Below are 18,030 nucleotides of genomic sequence, written 5' to 3' on the forward strand. Positions count from 1 at the left end.
TAATTGCAGTGGGAAGAGATGAGTTATGTATTTAATGCAGCATTTAAAAAGCCAATGAGGTTCCTATCTGCTAAATAGGGTAATTAATGCTATATATTACTTATGTTTGTCCAAATGAAGGAATGAAATTAGGAGATGACGCCGACTTGCTGTTTATCTGTCGCAACACGGCTCTAGTTCGTAAACTTCATTATTCCACTCTTTCTTTTTTTTTTTTTTTTTTTTTGTCTAATATTTCTATAATCTCCCCTCAAATTACTCCTTTATTTCTTTCTCTGCACAACTTCTCATTTGGAAAGGCAGTCAGTCATTTAGAGAAACAGTTTTCATTTCCAGAGGGCTTGTCAAAGTTTGTCGTCAACTTTTACGCATGAGTTTATTCTGAAATGATGAATTTCTGATTTTTTTTACACCTCTAGTATTACAGAAGTAGCCGTTTGTTTTTATTGTACTTGAAATCAATTACTGCATTAATGGGGTTATTCTGCAAAACACAGAATTAGCATCTGTAAATAAGACTAGATATAAAGTCTTACTGCATGTTCACTCAGTCAATTAAATGCCTTTCCTGGGTCAGCTGTGAGGATGGACACATGTTGTTTCACGAGTCTCTCAGCGAGCACTGCTGTGATGATGGGCTTAATGAAGCAGTTAACAGTCAGAATATGATCCCAGTGTGTCTGCTGAACATGAGCATCCTGCAGTGTCAACACGGCTCTGTTTTGGGTTTTTCTATTTTTTCTTTTCTTTTATGTTTTAATCAACACACACACACACAGTAAAAGACACACACACACTAGCCTTGCCCTTGACTGTGGCGTGGCTCAGTGATATTAATGTTTATGTTAATTAGATCACACCAACAAATGATTACATTTCCAGGCAGGGTTATTGTAAGACTGTAGCCACTAGCTTATTTTGCCCAGTGAATGCAATTTAGAACAGATGTAATTGTATGAATGCATTGTAATTGCATGAGGAAACAACAATACCATTATGAATATACAATCTCTGTGAACATGATGTGTGTTTACAATATGAGCTAGAGGAAGAGCGATTGTGCCGCCCGCTCTTTTCATTTGCACCCATCGGGTTACTCTCCTTTCTTTGTAGGAGTTTCTGTCCTACATGGAGTCACATCGACGGAGAGGCCACAGCATGTTTGAGAACATGAGGACAAACCACTTACAGGTTTGACAGAAATGTGACGATGAATATACGGCAATAAATGTAATTAAAAAGCCCAAGTTGGATCTGTAATCTTCTTCTTTTTTTTATCTCTGTCTCATCTATTCCGTCTATCCGGGGCCTGTTTCTGCGTCCCAGTTAAGAGCCAGTGAGTGGGAGCGAGTGAGCTCCAAGTGGCTGCGTGTGGAGGCCGAGCTGCTGAGGGAGAGAGCTGTTTTCGGCCCTGGCCCAGGGGTGCTGCTGAGCCAAGACTGGGTGCAAGATGCTGCTGAAGGACCCAACCGAACCAGATCACGCATCCGCAGAAAGGCTCTGAGACGTTCCAAGCGGGTATAGCCCATCAGTGTCGAGCAGGATCTGTGGAGCAGGGTCCTATTTAGTGTTCAATATATAACAGAGCCATATGTTGTTCCAACAGGTGCTAGGAACGCTGTGTCTGGGTTTAAGGACTGGCATGTCTGAGGAAAACAAAAATGGAGCAGGAGGAGACATGGGTAAAAACAAGTGTTTCCTTTTGATATTTTATAAAGTTAGCTTTTATCAGAATGTGGATGTTGGCTCAGTAGGGACATTTGTTTCCTTTTTTAACAGAGCCCAAGATCCTGTGTGAAGTTGGAGCAGAGGCTAAAGAGGAGGGAGGACAGGATTTTGACCGTCTGACCTTCTTCCCGGCTCTAAATGAGACCCCTACTGTCACTGGTGGGCCAACCAACCCCTTGACCCCCAAACCCTGCTCCCACACTCAAGACTGCCACGACATCCGCATCATCCTGCAGGAGCTACGCCCTGGAGAGGAGGTACTGGGTGTGTGCTGGGTTAAAAACAACATGCCTCCTTCCTACCCTGCTAATATTCACAATCATAATTATCTGATGTAGACTATGGGATTCCAGTAGCCCAGCGCTGCTATCAGAATTTCATCTTTCCTCATTAGTGTAATGTTTTAATGTCGAGACGCAGCTCAGCTCCTCTCATTCTTCCAGTGAGTTAGAAACCAAGGCACATGTTGACAAGGACTCTCATCACTCCGGCAACCAGCGGCGGCTTTTAATGTTTCTGACAGAAGTATTAATAAAAACAGTAGGAGGTGATGCAAGCTGTCTTACATCCGCTTAGTAAGTGTGTGATGTGTGCAAGTGCGTCCTGTTGTCTTGCAGTGGTTCAGTGTGAGTCCTGCTGAGCTTCCTGTCAAATCAACACAGTCATTAGCTCTGAAAAATGCACACACACACAGTAACACAGTAACACACAAAGGGAGACCCACTCATAATTAGCTTGCCAGCGCCAATAGTGTGATTATGACAGTAATGTGTGTGGGGAGAAATCAATGGTCTGACATTAGCCTCTCAGTCAATAAAAAGTCCTCCTTTTCTCTCCTTCTTCCCATCATCAGCTAAATCACCCACAGACTGATAACGCATATCTGTCCGGCGCACACTAAGGAGATAAGGAAACAAGTTCATTGTTATGCATTTAATCTTTGACAACAATAAATGTAACTAATTCTTTTCTGAAATCTGAAATTAGAGACAGCGGTTCTGATGCAAGTTTGTATTTACTGATGGAACACTGCCATACAATCCGAGTATGATATAGCTCGATGTAAGACTCCCGTGCCGCGAGGCCGAGACTCGCTCACATTGAATCTTACGAAACGCCTTCACGTCACGTCAAGTGATATTATTCATCATAGCATGTCTCCATGTGTGCATTCAGACGAGAGGTTCTGATCACTTAGCAGGTTTCCTATTGTGTGTGTGGCAGTGATTAATTCTCCTAATAATGGCCATGCAGTGCCTCCTCCTCGACCAAGTGTGTGACTCTGTTTTCTGGGGGTAGGGAGTCTGATTTGATTAGTATAAATTGTGTGGGCCCTGCGGGTGTGTCGGGGTCCCATATGGTTTTTGGGCGCAGTGTCCCAGAGGGCGTGCAGCGGGGCCAACACAGGGAGACAGCCAGGTGCACACACTCACTGTGAAATGAGGGGAGACAATAGAATTAGCCACACATTATCACAATGCAGTTAGCATTAGCCACAACCGGCGCTGAAAGCAGCATGTGGGTCCACTTTGGTGCTGGATGAAACGCACAGCCACACCGCTCCCCATCAATCAGCTCTGATAATGAAGTGTTCAACTGTGTCTTTTTAATAATGATTAGAATATGTGATTAAAATGATCAATCAAGTAAAGCCTGAAGTGCCTGCGTTGCTGTCATGTCCCGGGAGAGAAGTGCACTGATGTGTATTGTGCCGCTCACTCAGGGCTTAATGCATCTCCCTGTCTCTCGCCTCGCTCCCTGTGTAGGTAAAGGCTAAGATGTGTGTAGTGACGGTGAGCGGCCTCAGAGTGACAGAGGGGGTGCTGCTGTTCGGGAAAGAGAGCCTGCTCTTGTGTGAGGGATTCACTCTTAGTCCTGCCGGAGATGTTTGCTGCAGGAATCATCACCCCAGCAGGTACAGCCGTGTGTGCCGTACACGTGTGTTACAGCAGAACATAGAATGAACGCACATTCGCTTTTCAGTTGTTCTGATCAGTCATGTGTGTGTCCCTCTCTGTCTCGGCCAGTGTGAGGGATTCCTTTATTTCCACCATGCTGAGTAAAGAGCTGCCACCAGCCCGCTGCAGACGCTGGCTCTATGAGGATATCAAGGATGCTCGCTTCATACGTTTCCTCTTGGAGGTCAGACATCCTAATGCTCAAGCAGATGCATTGTATTAACATGCATCTTATATTGACATTACTGTTGGATGTAGAAGTTTGTCTCTGTTCACTCGTAGAAATCAGATTTGTTTTGCGTTTCACTTGTTCCTTCATTTGTTTTTTCTAAGTGGGGGATTAGAGAATCTGTTAAGATGCATGTTAAGTAAAAATATGTCGTTGAGTGTAAGTTACAAAAGAGCCACTGTGCCTCTGTTCATATCAGGACAATGCTATCGAAGTCTTCATGAAAAACGGACTTTCAGCCTTCCTCGTATTCCTGAATAAAGACCACGTCTCTGCATATAAAAGGTGCCACATTTATATAAGTTGGAGGTTCAATTTATTTTTTTTATAATTTTTAGCATTATGATGACTCTGATCTTCATTCTTTCCACTCGTGTTCTCCCTTCAGGTTGTGCATGGTAGTGCCGGCATTAAAAGGCAGAGGGGTTGCTGAGGTGATTGCTAATGCCAGGTAAGGTTCCACAGTTATACACAATCATCCAACGGCAATATTTCAAGACAGTAACACGTAGTCACTATTTTTATTTGATCAATTAAAACAGTAAATGCATAGAAATATTGTTGTGTGACATATAGTAAGTATACTATGCAATGCCATTAGTTTGGTCATTTCATTGGCTTGTCTTCCACCTTTCTTATTCTCCACACATCTTGATTGACTGCAGCCACTGAGTTTGGCACCATCAGTCCGTGATAAGTCCTTATCCTTTTCTCCTCAAACACGTCACTTCCTGCTCCTCCTCTTCCTCCTCTTGTAAGACTTTGCCTCTGCTCTTGACATGTCTGAAGGCATGTCCTACACAGGCTGCTCTCATGGACCAGATACACATCTTCCTCTGCTTTAGATTTTTCCTTCTGCATCCCCTCACCATCCCTCTGAACATACGATAGAGGATTTCCTTTCACGTTCACTTTTGTGAGGTTGCGTAGGACTTTCAAAAACTCTGGTAGATTGATGAAGCGGTTATCAAACAGACCTAACTCTTGAAGACTATCTAGAGCATCCATAGTGGGCGGCAGTGTGTCTAGCTGGTTCAGTCCCAGATTGAGACTCTTCAGGCTGATGAGAGACCCTAACGTGGACGGTAAACCTGCAGAGATTAGGCGGTTGTTTGAGAGGTTGAGGTGGGTCAGTCTCACCAAGTTGCCGATGGACTCTGGCACAGATTCCAGCTTATTGCTGTGTAGATCCAACCATGTCAATGACGAGACGTTCCCGATGTTATCTGGGAGTTTCTCTATCAGGTTGCGGCTCAGGTCCAACTCGTCCACGTTGGTCAGTTTTAGGAGACACTTTGGGAAGATCGTTATACGCATGTTGCTAAGGGTGAGTCTGCGCCGTCCATCCGGGGTCATCCTTATTGCCTTTGTGGCAAGCTCGAGGGTCAGCTTTGTCCCTTTGTCTGCCTCCCGTTTGGGCATGGTACTGCAACACACAGAGAATTAACAGGACAGTTTCAAATTTCAGCACAGCTTCACTTTTGCCCCAAGAGGCTACTTTCCAATAATTCATCTTATCTATACCACCACATAGTCCGATAGCAAATAAATGTGTTGTGTGTATGTTTACGTGTAGGTATGTGTGCGTGTGAGGCTGATGTGATTTATTCAGATACAAGGGCTTATGTATGGCCCGGGGCAGTAGGGAAAGCATGCTCTCTGAGGTATGAGAGCTTGAGGTGTGTGTGTGTGTGTGTGTGTGTGTGTGCGCAGTGTTATGTCTGCACTAGTGCGTGCTCACCCAGTGTTGCCCATGGGTGTATTTAAAAGCACACCTCTCTAATTAAGGCTAATGCAGGTGAACAATAAGAGAGAGGCGACACTGGGTAATACAGCAAAAACAAATGAGTGCCGATGCTCCCTCACCATTCAACTGATTGAGCTGTTTGGCTCTTTTCATGCAAGGAAGGTGTGTGTGTGTGTGTGTGTCTGCTTCATGTGGACGTCTCTCTCTGCCACACTGACAGACATGGATGTACTCTACTACAGTACATGTGCACAAAGAGTCAAATCAGGACTTTGATAAATGATAGTTGGGGAGTGTGATGAGGGCTTTGCTCTCCTTCCCTCCCTGTCTAAAAGAGCAAGGTGTGTGTGTGTGTGTGTGTCTGTTTGTGTCTGTGTTACACCCCAAGGCCCTCTATCGCCTCATTCATCATCCTCAGGATGAGAGGGGTTATCCGCTGGTGCTTGTTCCCATTATAACCTCCTATAGAAAACTATTGCATGAAATTATTGCCTGCAATTAGATAACACATACTGGGCCAAATGCAATGATTGATTTCGTGTAGTTTCACCAAATAATTTGGCCAGGAGTTATTGGACGAGGGGAGGAGTTATTGGATACACTTCAAGTAGCCCCTCCCTGTCTAAACCCATTTACTGTTTGCATCCTTGTACGTTTTTCAGTTTGTATCCTACTGTGTTGTTGTTTAAACCTACATTTTAAACATGAATGAAGATATGTACTCACCATATTATGTCTTCTTTCTTTCTGAGTTGATGAGAGTGTCTTCTGTTTTAGAAACACACCAACAACAGCTTTAGCTCCTGTGAACTGGCCATTCAGCTCGAAGCCTCTCCCCCTGATACAACCCCTCCCCCATTACTGAAGCCACAATGGTGTGGCACAGCAACAACACATAAAACACCTTCTGATTCGGTCAGCACGTAGAAGTTGTAATGATACCTGGCGATCCTATGTGGCGGCGATTGGAGAGGATAGATCAGGAATGCAGTGTTGCGTCTCTCACCATCTCCCTGGTCTCCCGACACCAAACGGGGAAAGTCGAGGTTCCTCTTGTTTAATATCGTTACTTAGCAACTGGGGTGGTTGGCGCCAGGACTTTATTGCCGTGTTACTGGCCTCAGAGGGAAACGAGATTTAAGGAGCAGTTGAATGCTGGACTAATCTAGGTTAAACACATTTCGATGTGTTGCATGAGTGAAATGTGGAGCAACGTTTGTCATTCATCTACTGTAGTATAGAGGTTTTGTTTAGCCAAACACGTTCTGGTCAAAGGATATTTTCATCGCGCAGGTTACTCAGCGGTTTGTTAAAGAGAAACTTTTGAGTCTGTGCCTATTAAAGGATCACCTTACAACATTCTTTGAACAAACACCAACTACATGAAAAAAACAGCTGTAGTTTGTCTTAGTTAAGCTTGTGTAAGCAGGAAGTCTCATTTTTCTTTAAAATCAGGGAACTGTTCTGTTGTTCCTTGTCTAACCAGTCGTCATTAACCTCTGCGTGCCATTTGAAAACACAGTGCACAAGGAAAATACTACTTCCTCTTTTAAAAATCAAATCTTGCTGATGGAGGCCGGTCAGACAACTTACAGCTCCTTCAAGTATATTTCGTCACAACCCACAGATGTCAACATGTGCTACTTCCTCCACATCTCTAACGTTACTCATTATGTATGCTACAAGGTGCAGCTCACTTCCATCCCATAACTTCCCCTGCAGCTGTGTACACACGCAAATTTCAGTTTCACTTGCTCACCTCCACTCTGCCGCTTCACAACTCCTCGGTTTGACAAGTCAACATGGGTTGCTCGGCAACAGAGCTAGCATAAAACTTATTAAATGCTAATTTATGGTATTTGTTTGTTTGTTTTTTTATTGTGCTTTAGGAAGACTCCTGTGGTTGAAAAGGCAGCCCTTGTTAAATGGCAGGTAATGCAATAAACAGACCTTCAGCCATTTGGTTTTGTTGTGTTTTAAAGATAAACTAACTCCTTTAACATCAGTAGAGACCGTCAACATGTTGAACAGATATGACATTAGCCCATCCCAGTGGTGTAATGCAACAAAATTCATTTAATTCAGTACTGTACTTAAATACAATTGTTAGGTACTTGTACTTTACTTCTCATGCCACTTTATACTTCTACTCTAATAAATGTAAAAGGGGAGAATTTGTACTTTTCACTTCTCTACATTTCTGACACCTTGGCAAACAAAACATGCAAAGAGCTTACAAAGATACTATTTATGTTGTAAATTAAACTACTCAGCAGTACAAGTGCAGCTGACATAATTAGTCGATTAATCAATGAGCCGATTTACAGAAAATTAATTTGCAGCTTTTTTGGTAAGCATTAAAATGATTGTTCATGCAAAAACATTTTATGATTTCAGGTTCATAAATGTGATGATTATTTTCTGATTTCCCTTTTATTTATTTAAATTATCATTTTCATTTTATATAATTTTTGAGGTTTGTACCATTTGGTTGGACAAAACAAACAGTCTGGCTAATTGTGACAGTAATTCTGCAAATAAGTTATTTACAATCAATCAATTAATGGAGAAAATAACCAGCAGATAAATCCATAATGAAAGAAATAATCATTTGTAGTCCTAAACAAAATAGGTCTAATCAGGAAAATGTACTTAAAGTTAGGTAATTTGTTTACTATGTACATTGAATACAATTATTTTTACTGTGTGTTATTAGTAATACTTCCTCCGCCACTGTTTATAACTATATTACTTCATATCACTCCTCTCCTCCAGAGAGGGGAAATAAATAACTTTGAGTACTTGATGCATCTGAACACCATCGCTGGGAGGACGTACAACGACCTGATGCAGTATCCAGTCTTCCCCTGGGTCCTTGCTGACTACCAGTCAGAGGTTAGGTCACACACAGTGACATCTTTGTCTTCAACATTCATATTGTTTGTGTGTGTGTGTGTGTGTGTGGGGGGGGTAATGAAAGTGTTTTGATTTATTTCTGTCCTTGATAGACACTCGATCTGTCAAATCCTTCAACTTTCCGTGACCTGTCTAAGCCAATGGGAGCTCAGACAGAGAAAAGGAGACAGATGTTCGTCCAAAGATATGAAGAAGTTGAGAACATTGAGGGTGAAGGTATCTCATCAGCTCTTTACGTTGCATTCTTCTTGTCTTTTGCTGTTCACTGAACTTTTATTCCACGTACTTCTACTCTGTAGGAGATATGTCGGCACAGTGCCACTACTGTACCCACTACTCCTCAGCCATCATCGTATCCTCCTTCCTCGTCAGGATGGAGCCGTTTTCACACACCTTCCAGGCACTGCAGGTTCGGCCTTGGACACTTACTCTTGGTCATTTGTATGCCCTTGAAATGAATAAGCCACAAGAAAAGAAAATCTATTTCTTAAGTTCAAAATAGCATAGAATAGAAAACGTAATTTCTTTCTGTGTGAACCCACTCGCATGAAGAAGTATAATACTAAACGATGAGGTCTTCACAACTTGTATCGCAGCAAACTTTTAATCAGGACATCAAAAGGTCAATCGTAAAAGCTTAGAATGATAAAAATAACACAGTAAGTTTACTGAATGATGATAGACGGGATGAAGTGTTTCTGCATCTATAACCTTTAGAACTCGAAGGGGTTTCGTTGATGAATCAAAGAAAGATTTAAACTCAGACAGCGACGGCACAAGATTTTAATTTTTCTCTTGAATACAAGGCTCTTCTCACACACTAATACATGCATACAAATCTACAAAATCTGAATGTAACCACTGCTGAGTACATCAGGTGTGGTCTTGATTTTTTCTGTAGAAAGGGAATAAGTTTATTGTGCATCAGTCACACAAACCCACAAGCCCTTCTGCAAACCCAGTGCTCCAGATGCCCACTGATATTCATCTCTGTGTTTTACTTTTAAACACAAACCTCCTGATAATCTGCTTCTAACATGAACTATTTGCAGTGCTTCAGATCCTGTTTCAATCCTGTTTTGGTCCGAAAGCAGATTATAGGGAAGTTTCAATATATATGCAAATAATTACAGAAAGCATCTAAAAGAAGCCAATGCAAACAGCCCCAGATGTTACCAAATTACAATACAGCAGCCAATTGATTATAATGAAAAGGCATGCATATTTGATAGTCAGAATAAAGCAATAAAGATGTTAGTCTGGTGAATTACAGTAGCTTTTTGTCTTCTGAAGCACATAACGGGTGTGTAGTAATATCCATAACTGGATTTACATCTCTAACTGAGTTTACCAGAATATATGCTATTTTCATTCATTGAGATAATTGTTTTTCTCGAAATTACATTCTCCCTCATGAGATTTCCATCATAGATTATGGAATTTCACACGAAAGATGAAAAGCTTCCTTCAAATAGGAGCAAATATTTACTGCTTACATAATACAATATAAAATATGGCTCGCTACACTGAATCAAGCACAACTACTTTATTAATATGCCTGTTGCAAAGTTTGGTTCAGCAGTGTGCCGGGGGTCTGACGGCGCTGTGCCTCGTCTTCCCGCAGGGAGGGTTTGACATCCCAGAGCGGATGTTTTACAGTGTAAAGAAGGAGTGGGAGTCGGCCTCCAGAGACAACACGGGGGACGTCCGAGAGCTCATCCCGGAGTTCTTCTACCTGTCTGACTTCCTGCTCAACTCCAACCACATCCAGCTCGGTCAGTCACAAATACCCTCCTCTGTGTGTCGAAATGAATGACTCAAAGTACGAGAGAGGTTTGCCTTTTACAAGCACCGTTTACTTAAGTGCCCAAAGGATTATGATTCTTTTATTTATTTGTCAACAAATAGTAATTCAAATACCCAATACAACAATGTGTTAGTCCGTCTACCCTGTTAGATTTAGTTAGTTTGCTGTTTGAATTACTATGTTTTTATTTATATTCATTTTTGAGAAAATTTAGAAATTGAAATAACTAGCTTTGTAAATTACCTCGTTTTTTAAAGTGTAATTGGGTGGCACTAGAAACTTTAAAGGTACCCCCTTTACAAAACACATAGCAGCCTTACAAACTAGCACAATGCATTTCCTTCCTCCATAAAACATTTGGTTTGACAATTTTGAAAGGACAAAAATGTGTGCACCTGCGTTGACATCAACTAGCAGAAATGTAGATTGCATTACTCAATTGCTAAAGCACGTACATGTGTTTCCTTGTGTGTGTGTGTGTGTGTGTGTGTGTGTGTGTGCTAGTTGAGCTCCAAACTCCACAGGGCATCTTTAAACTCCTTTTTGATCCATATCTCTGTAGGCTCTATGGAGGATGGCACTGCTCTGGGAGATGTGGAGCTGCCTCTGTGGGCGAAAGGTGACCCCCAGGAGTTCATTAGAATCCACCGAGAGGTCAGTGACCCCCGACCTCACCAGGCTTATCTGTTACAGTTGGCCGGTCTTGACTATTGCAAACAGGAACTTTTCCCATGAGACCTGATATTGTCTGTCAATACTTGTTAATGTATGTACACATAAGACGCACTGTTTTAGTCTCTAAAACAAGTGTCTATTGTAATCGTCGGACCGTAATCGTGTTGGTGGCAGTCAGTCTGTTTGCCTTCGTTCTTGCTACCACAGTATAAGAGACGGATCTTATTCACAGCAGCCACTGTCTTATTCATTATACTCTCTAAAGGCCATCTTGTCTCATTGAGCTTGGTTCAGTTAAATACTTCTAGCACTGACTGTTTTCAAATATAATGACCGGTTGTTTTGCTTATCAAGACAATCTATGAAAAGGCATGTATCTGAAGTTTAGATGACAGACAGCGAAGGACAACGAGCCTATTTAACACTATTGAGGGCAAGCACAAGACTGTCCATTTTTCATAATGCTATTATTTCTGCCAGCTGTTTATGGGCTGAATATGTTCTCAGCTCTTTCTTCTCTTTCCCTGTGTGGTGTTATTGTATATCTCTGTTGGTCTGATTTCTTCATTGAGAGCCTCCCTTTTTCCATTCCTGGGGCATCTATGATGGTTATCACTCTGTAATCTACTGAACTACTCGTATTGCCCACCATTCTCATAAAATTAGTGACTTTAGGAGATTGTTTTTTTCTTCCACAGACAAATTAACTCAGGACAATATGTCCTTGTTATGATGTTTTTTCCGTTTTCTGGTATTCCAGGATGGGTTTATTAACATTGGGTGCAAGGATACACATGCTGGTCATGAAGCCCACTTTTGCTTATTAACTCTTCAAAACCAATCTCTTGCTAATTCCACCCAAATGATTCTTTAATCCAGACATGAAGATATGCTCATAACACAGCTGTGCGGCATCTCGCCGTTCTAGACTTCTAAATTGACTTTTAAAAGAAATCCTACTGTACCTGAATAATTTGATTGGTTGTTCATTCTTGTAGAAGTTTCTTGTGTTTCTAAACTCTCATAATAACGGTTTGACTGATGGTTCTGGTCCCACTGTAATAACAATGAGCACTGCACACGGATGTATTTTAGGACTGAACAGTGCATGGACAGTAGTTTTGTAATATTTCTTGACTAGGTGGTCTTAGTTTATGCCACAATTTCCCCCAGGCCTTGGAAAGTGACTATGTGAGTGCCCACCTCCACCTGTGGATCGACCTGATTTTTGGGTACCGGCAACAAGGCCCTGCTGCAGTAGAAAGTGTCAACACGTTCCACCCTTACTTCTATGCTAAGAAAGGCCGGCAAGATGCTAAGGACCCCCTCATCAAGAGCACAATCTTGGGCTACGTCAGCAACTTTGGCCAAGTTCCCAAACAGGTAAAAAAAAAAGAATAAGCTGGGGGACGTGGAAAAATACATTACTTCCCACATGCAAGTGTATCATATTGTTTTTGATCGTCTGTGTCTCTTCAATAGCTCTTCACCAAGCCACATCCACCTCGCACTGGCACCAAGAAAGAAGGGTCATCACCATCCCATCCGACTCCATTTTTCTACAAACTGGATAGTCTGAAGACCACCGTGCAGCCATATAGAGGTACAGCGAAACGATTAAAAGAGGAGCGCAGACAGCAACTTATATCTTAATCTTGTAGGTATTGTTTTGAAATTTTGGGAATTTAGCTTTCTTGCTTTCTTGCTAAAAGTTAGATGAAACGACAGATATCACTCTCGTGTCTGTGTGCTAAATAAGCGGAGCAATGTTTTCTTTTTATACACAATAAAGTGAGCTGCTTTACCTTTTAGACAGACAGCTAGCAGTTTCCATCTGCTAAGCTAAGTGGCTGCTGACTGTAGCTTCATATTTAGCGTACACTCCGCAAAAATGTTAAATGAAGGTATAAAAATAAAAAGCAAATCATAACAGCCTTATAAACAACTGAATTAACATTTCTGCTGAGTAAACTAAAGTCATTTTGCATTTGTCACCATTTTGTATTCTTCCTGCTTTATTTTATTTCACACCATCTGATGTAAATTATTATACACAAGATGTGCCCAGGTCTCAAGGGGAGCGTTGACACAGAGTGAGAATGTCCACAGATTAATTTACACTGTGGAAGGGTAGAAGGAGCTATCTGTTAGAGCTACAATATGGAGATGACTCTTCCGCTGAGCCCTACTTAATAATCTGAACATCCCTACAGGCCCACTGAGGGAGAGGAGATGAATCTGCGAATGCTCAGGGAGAGATTCCTGCATATTACATTTCATATTAAATCTTGGAGTGTCTGATCTGATCAATAAGCAGATAGAGATGAATAGGAGGAAGAATGCTAAAAGTGATACAGACACAGTTTCTTTCTTGGGATTTAAGAAGCCGCGATGGGATGTAATGATTTCTGCCTGTTCCTGCATGAATAGGTCATTTACAGGCACAATTACAGACCACTCTCTCACTGCATCACACACACACACACACACACACACACACCTACACACACACACACACACACACACACACACACATATAACTTGTGCTGTCCAGGATGCAGGTGTCCCCGCCGGACAGAGCCTCAGCTTGTTGTAACCCGGGAATAGCTGTTTTAATTGCCCAGTTTTCTCTGGTCAATTTTAATGAAATTCTTCATGAGTTTACTGAGCTACCAAACTCTTTAATGTGATGTTTTTGAAGAGCCATTACCTTCATTTGGCCAGGCAAGTTTATTCAGGTATACATAAGGCAGAATGAGGTCACTCTTTCTATTTTTTTTTTTACACCATAACTTTTTTATGGTTTAACTGACGATTACAAAATGATTACTTTGTTCTATAACGTCTTGCTGATGGTGCAGCACTCTCAGTATCGCTGTGAACCTTTCTGCAGAGCTGCCGAGAGGCCCGGTAGGTCAGATACTGTGTCTGGAAAAAGAGGTTGTGGTCCTGGAGAGAAGCCGTCTCTTCCTGTCTCCTCTGTCGGGCTACTTCTTCAGCTGGGGCTTCCCTGACTACAGCTGTGCCTTTGGAAACTATGCAACTGAAAAGGTACAATTGTCAGCCTATACAAGTAGGTCAAGTTTACATTGTTTGTGTTATTGCGCAACCTTGCAACTAGAAACTACATTTTAACCAACATACATATGAAACAGCTCACTGGTTGTGGGTAAAGCCACACACACAGTCAGCTAAACAGTATCAGCTGTCTCTGACATCACTAGTCACGCTCAATAAAAACAGTGAGGCCGTCTTTATGCTTCAACTCACTTCAGAGCGCGACACACTGCTGTGTTAGCTGTGTCGACTGATTTCTTGACAGCTATTTAGATACTGAATTAAATAGTCATTTAACCACACAATACCTGGCAATGGCATCTCCTGCTTGATGTCTCAGCGATGTCTTTGTTTCTGTTTTGTTAGTTTGTCTGTTTTGATGAGTTTACTACACTATATACATACAATGCTGTAAGATACTTTGGGGAGCCTAGATACAAGGGTAATATTAACAACATCATAATTTAACACATTAAAAAAATATAGATTCCTTGACCATCACAAGTCTGCATCACATTCACTGATGAAAGTATGAAATCTGCTAAAACATACCCATAAACTCACGTCATCATGCGTGCTTAATTCACACACAAAGTCGTAACGGTCTACTCGTGTATGTCCGTCTCCAGACCTTTGCTGTGTGTGAGAGTTTGTGTGACTGGGGGGAGACGCTGTGCGCCGCCTGTCCCAACCAGACAACCATCGTCACTGCAGGAACCAGCACTGTGGTGTGTGTGTGGGATGTAGCTGTCAACAAGGACAAGCTCACTCGCATGAAACTCAGACAGGTCGGTTTGCAGTGGAAGTGTTGAACGGTAACATGCACATACACACTCGGAATAACGCTGACCCTTTTTTTTTCCCAGCCGTTATACGGACACACGGACTCGGTGACATGCCTGGCTGTGTCCGAGGTCCACAGCTTGATAGTAAGTGGCTCCCGTGACCTCACCTGCATCCTGTGGGATACAGAGGAGCTGAGCTACATCACCCAGTTAGCAGGACACACGACCAGCATCTCTGCACTGGCTATCAATGAACTCACTGTAAGTCCACCTTCTTGATCTCCTTTTTTTGTATTTCTCTAGCTCTTCTCTGGAACTCTATTGTTCTTTGTCATTTTTTGCTCAGTGTTGTCATGTTGCTCCTCTTCCTCAGCATGAGGAAGAGAGGATTCTCATTGTCGACACCATGCATTCCCTCTTTGTGTTTGTGTTTTGCTTTGTGTGCATCTCTGTCTTTGTGCAAATGGGAGTCAACACTCTATTATTCTGTCCAAGGGTGAGATTGCGTCATGTGCAGGACCTCTGCTCCACCTGTGGACCATGAAGGGTCAGCTGTTGACCTGCACGGACACGTCCTGCGGGCCTCGGGCAGACATCCTGTGTGTCGGCTTCACACAGCGACACGAGTGGGATGCGAAGAACGTCCTCGTCGCTGGCTGTGCAGACGGCATCATACGGGTGAGGTTTTTCTGTATGCTTGTATTAATGCAAGAGACATTGTTTCTCGTACACACAGCCTTTTGTAGGACTAATAGATCAGCGGGAGAGTCTGCTTTCTTTTCATATTGTTTTCAAATGTGGTTTGAATGCGGCATTACTTTGGTGGGAGCCTCGCAGGTAACAGCTTGGATGTCCATCAAGGTATTAATAACAGCATATGTTTCGTGTGTGTGGGGGGGGGGGGGTGCTTTTGTGTTGGATTAATATAAGCACATACTGCCTCTCTGCAATCAAAGCTGCAAACTCTAAATTGGGCTTCACTTGGGAGTGGGTGCCCATACCACATGCACAACACACACACACACACACACACGGTATTATTACTTTATTATTACCTTGAGTTACGTGATGTGTGTGTGTGTGTGCGCATTGGTGCTTATGTGAGTGTGATTGTTATGTTGAATTATGTCTGCTTTTGCTACTCGTTATGTGTCCCTCATACAGATATGGAAGACAGAGTACACCAGAACACAATTACCTGGCCCTCCAGAAGAGCCTGTGTCCCCGGGGCAAGACCGACCAGAGAGAGACGGTAATGTTACTGGCAGTGGGATGGGATATACATATAGCTATTTTATCTATAACAACACAGATTGTGGAAGTGTCTGACAGTAGCAAACCAGTGCGACTCTCTATTGCGACTGCACAAAAGGAAATTATTCTTGTGTTTTGTGTTTCAAAAGAAGCCCATCGCGATCTAATTAGATAAATCCTTAAGTGTGAGATGATTATTTTTAACCGCTCATCTCAGAGCTAGAAAGTGTTGTTCCAGATGAGAGCTTGTACCGCTTACCCCATCCCTCACTAGCATTAGGGCTAGCAGGAATTATGTTGTTATAAAGTTATTAAACATAGAGGCAGTAAACACTGATGAGTAATTCTGCTGACGTGTGTGTGCGTGTATAATTTAGAAAGCAATAATACCCAGATCCAATTTGGCATACGTTGGTTACAGCCTCGCGTCACCTCATAGGAGTATTATGCCTGGCAAATTACATTGAGCCAAGTCTTTACGTAACACTGAAGCATTTATATTCGAGGGATTTTTCTCCCTTTAGCGGCCCGCTGACCGCAGATAAACACACTTTTTTTCTTTTGAGGGGACCGCTGGGTCAGGGTTACAGACAGGGTGGAACACCTGCCCTGTGATCTAGTGATGAATGAGGGTTGATGATGTATCCACAGTGAGCAGCTCATGCCAGGTTAAAGGCTGGGAGAGACATCTGGTATTATGTCAAGAGCTGAACAGAAGTCAGGCTGTGCCGCAGCGCCGCAGCAAGCACAGTCCGGCCATCACAGCGCTGGCCATATCCAGGTACAGTAAATATCATGCACCTGCTCACAGCAAAGAGAGGAGGGATTTAGTTTACGTTTGCAAACTTTGAAAATATTTTGATTTAAATGCACTTTTAAAACTGACTGATTGGAAAACAATTTACATTATCCTCTCTGATTTCAATGATTTTCATCATTTAAACGCTCTTCTGTGCAGGAGCCATGCTACTTTGTTGGCAGGGGATGCCTGGGGCCGAGTTTTCACCTGGACCTGTGAGTGAGATTGAACACAATCATGCCTCCAGCTTCCATTTTCCACACAGACTCTGACACAGAAAATCCATCAGTGTCTCGGGTCTGTTCTGTGTGTGCGTTCAGCAAGAACTATTACAATATATGGTACGTTCAAGTCTCAGACAATATAGAATATTTTATCTCCTACACTGATATTTCATTCTGTATTTATCTTTGTTAATACTGAATTTCATCAAATGAGTAAAACTACTGACAACATAAATCTTCTCCTGTGAGTGTCTGTGATTTTGATTGTAACTGAGCTTACGAGGGTGCACAGCAGAGGCTTGTGGTGGAAGTGGGCAGCTTCAAGCTGAACGATGAACAAGAGCGTGCATGCTCAGCCAATGTTCCTGAGAAATGGAGCGTTTTGATAGCATTGTAGAGCTCCGGCAGTTCACTTCCCACGAAATGCACGCCGAGCGTCCATGATCATAAAAGGTTTGACATGCGCATGTCAGCATTTTGTGCTATGGGGGTTGTAGCGCTTTGCTTTGGTACATGTTTGTGGTATCAACAATTCTGGATGTTGAGTTAGTTGTGAACAATTTACTGAGCTTTGTTTTTGTTGTTTTTCACAATGTGTTTTCAATCTGCTTTCTAATGTGGTATTCACAAGTACTTGAGCATTTGACCGCTTTTCCATGATCATGGCAAATCTGTGTTGTGGATGATGTCAAATATGTTTGGGCCTTGTTGAGGTATGCGCTGTGTGTGTGTGTGTGTGTGGGGTTATGGATAGCCAAGGGCAAATGCCTTTTTAGCCACATCAGACAGACAAACATTGATCCTAATCTTTCAGTGGAAAAGTACAATTCTGACATTCCTTAATCAATGCA

The 18,030-nt window shown here is 42.4% G+C and overlaps 2 protein-coding genes across 4 annotated transcripts in view; one reads left to right on the forward strand and one right to left on the reverse strand.

Moving 5' to 3' along the window:
* The window catches only part of wdfy4 (WDFY family member 4), a 38,627-nt gene extending 21,219 nt beyond the window's left edge, over nt 1-17,408 (forward strand). For all 3 annotated transcript variants that reach the window (XM_079280467.1, XM_079280465.1, XM_079280466.1), the window contains 23 exons: nt 1,114-1,191; nt 1,327-1,518; nt 1,607-1,682; nt 1,780-1,985; nt 3,495-3,643; nt 3,756-3,870; nt 4,115-4,200; nt 4,304-4,366; nt 7,552-7,594; nt 8,438-8,557; nt 8,671-8,794; nt 8,878-8,987; nt 10,203-10,353; nt 10,948-11,039; nt 12,234-12,443; nt 12,543-12,663; nt 13,954-14,111; nt 14,747-14,905; nt 14,984-15,163; nt 15,398-15,580; nt 16,067-16,154; nt 16,808-16,937; nt 17,115-17,408. In XM_079280467.1, the coding sequence (XP_079136593.1) occupies nt 1,114-1,191; nt 1,327-1,518; nt 1,607-1,682; nt 1,780-1,985; nt 3,495-3,643; nt 3,756-3,870; nt 4,115-4,200; nt 4,304-4,366; nt 7,552-7,594; nt 8,438-8,557; nt 8,671-8,794; nt 8,878-8,987; nt 10,203-10,353; nt 10,948-11,039; nt 12,234-12,443; nt 12,543-12,663; nt 13,954-14,111; nt 14,747-14,905; nt 14,984-15,163; nt 15,398-15,580; nt 16,067-16,154; nt 16,808-16,937; nt 17,115-17,178 (2,898 nt within the window). In that variant the 3' untranslated portion in view covers nt 17,179-17,408. The remainder of the gene's footprint in view (nt 1-1,113; nt 1,192-1,326; nt 1,519-1,606; nt 1,683-1,779; nt 1,986-3,494; nt 3,644-3,755; nt 3,871-4,114; nt 4,201-4,303; nt 4,367-7,551; nt 7,595-8,437; nt 8,558-8,670; nt 8,795-8,877; nt 8,988-10,202; nt 10,354-10,947; nt 11,040-12,233; nt 12,444-12,542; nt 12,664-13,953; nt 14,112-14,746; nt 14,906-14,983; nt 15,164-15,397; nt 15,581-16,066; nt 16,155-16,807; nt 16,938-17,114) is intronic.
* lrrc18a (leucine rich repeat containing 18a) lies at nt 4,522-5,337 on the reverse strand (the record flags this gene model as incomplete). The annotated part of the gene is made up of 1 exon (XM_079280864.1): nt 4,522-5,337. The coding sequence occupies one exon, from the start codon at nt 5,335-5,337 to the stop codon at nt 4,522-4,524; it is 816 nt and encodes a 271-aa protein (XP_079136990.1).
* Nucleotides 17,409-18,030: the final 622 nt, after the last annotated feature.

Source organism: Melanostigma gelatinosum (genome assembly GCF_949748355.1).
Source record: "Melanostigma gelatinosum genome assembly, chromosome: 12".
NCBI classification, from domain to species: Eukaryota; Metazoa; Chordata; class Actinopteri; order Perciformes; family Zoarcidae; genus Melanostigma; species Melanostigma gelatinosum.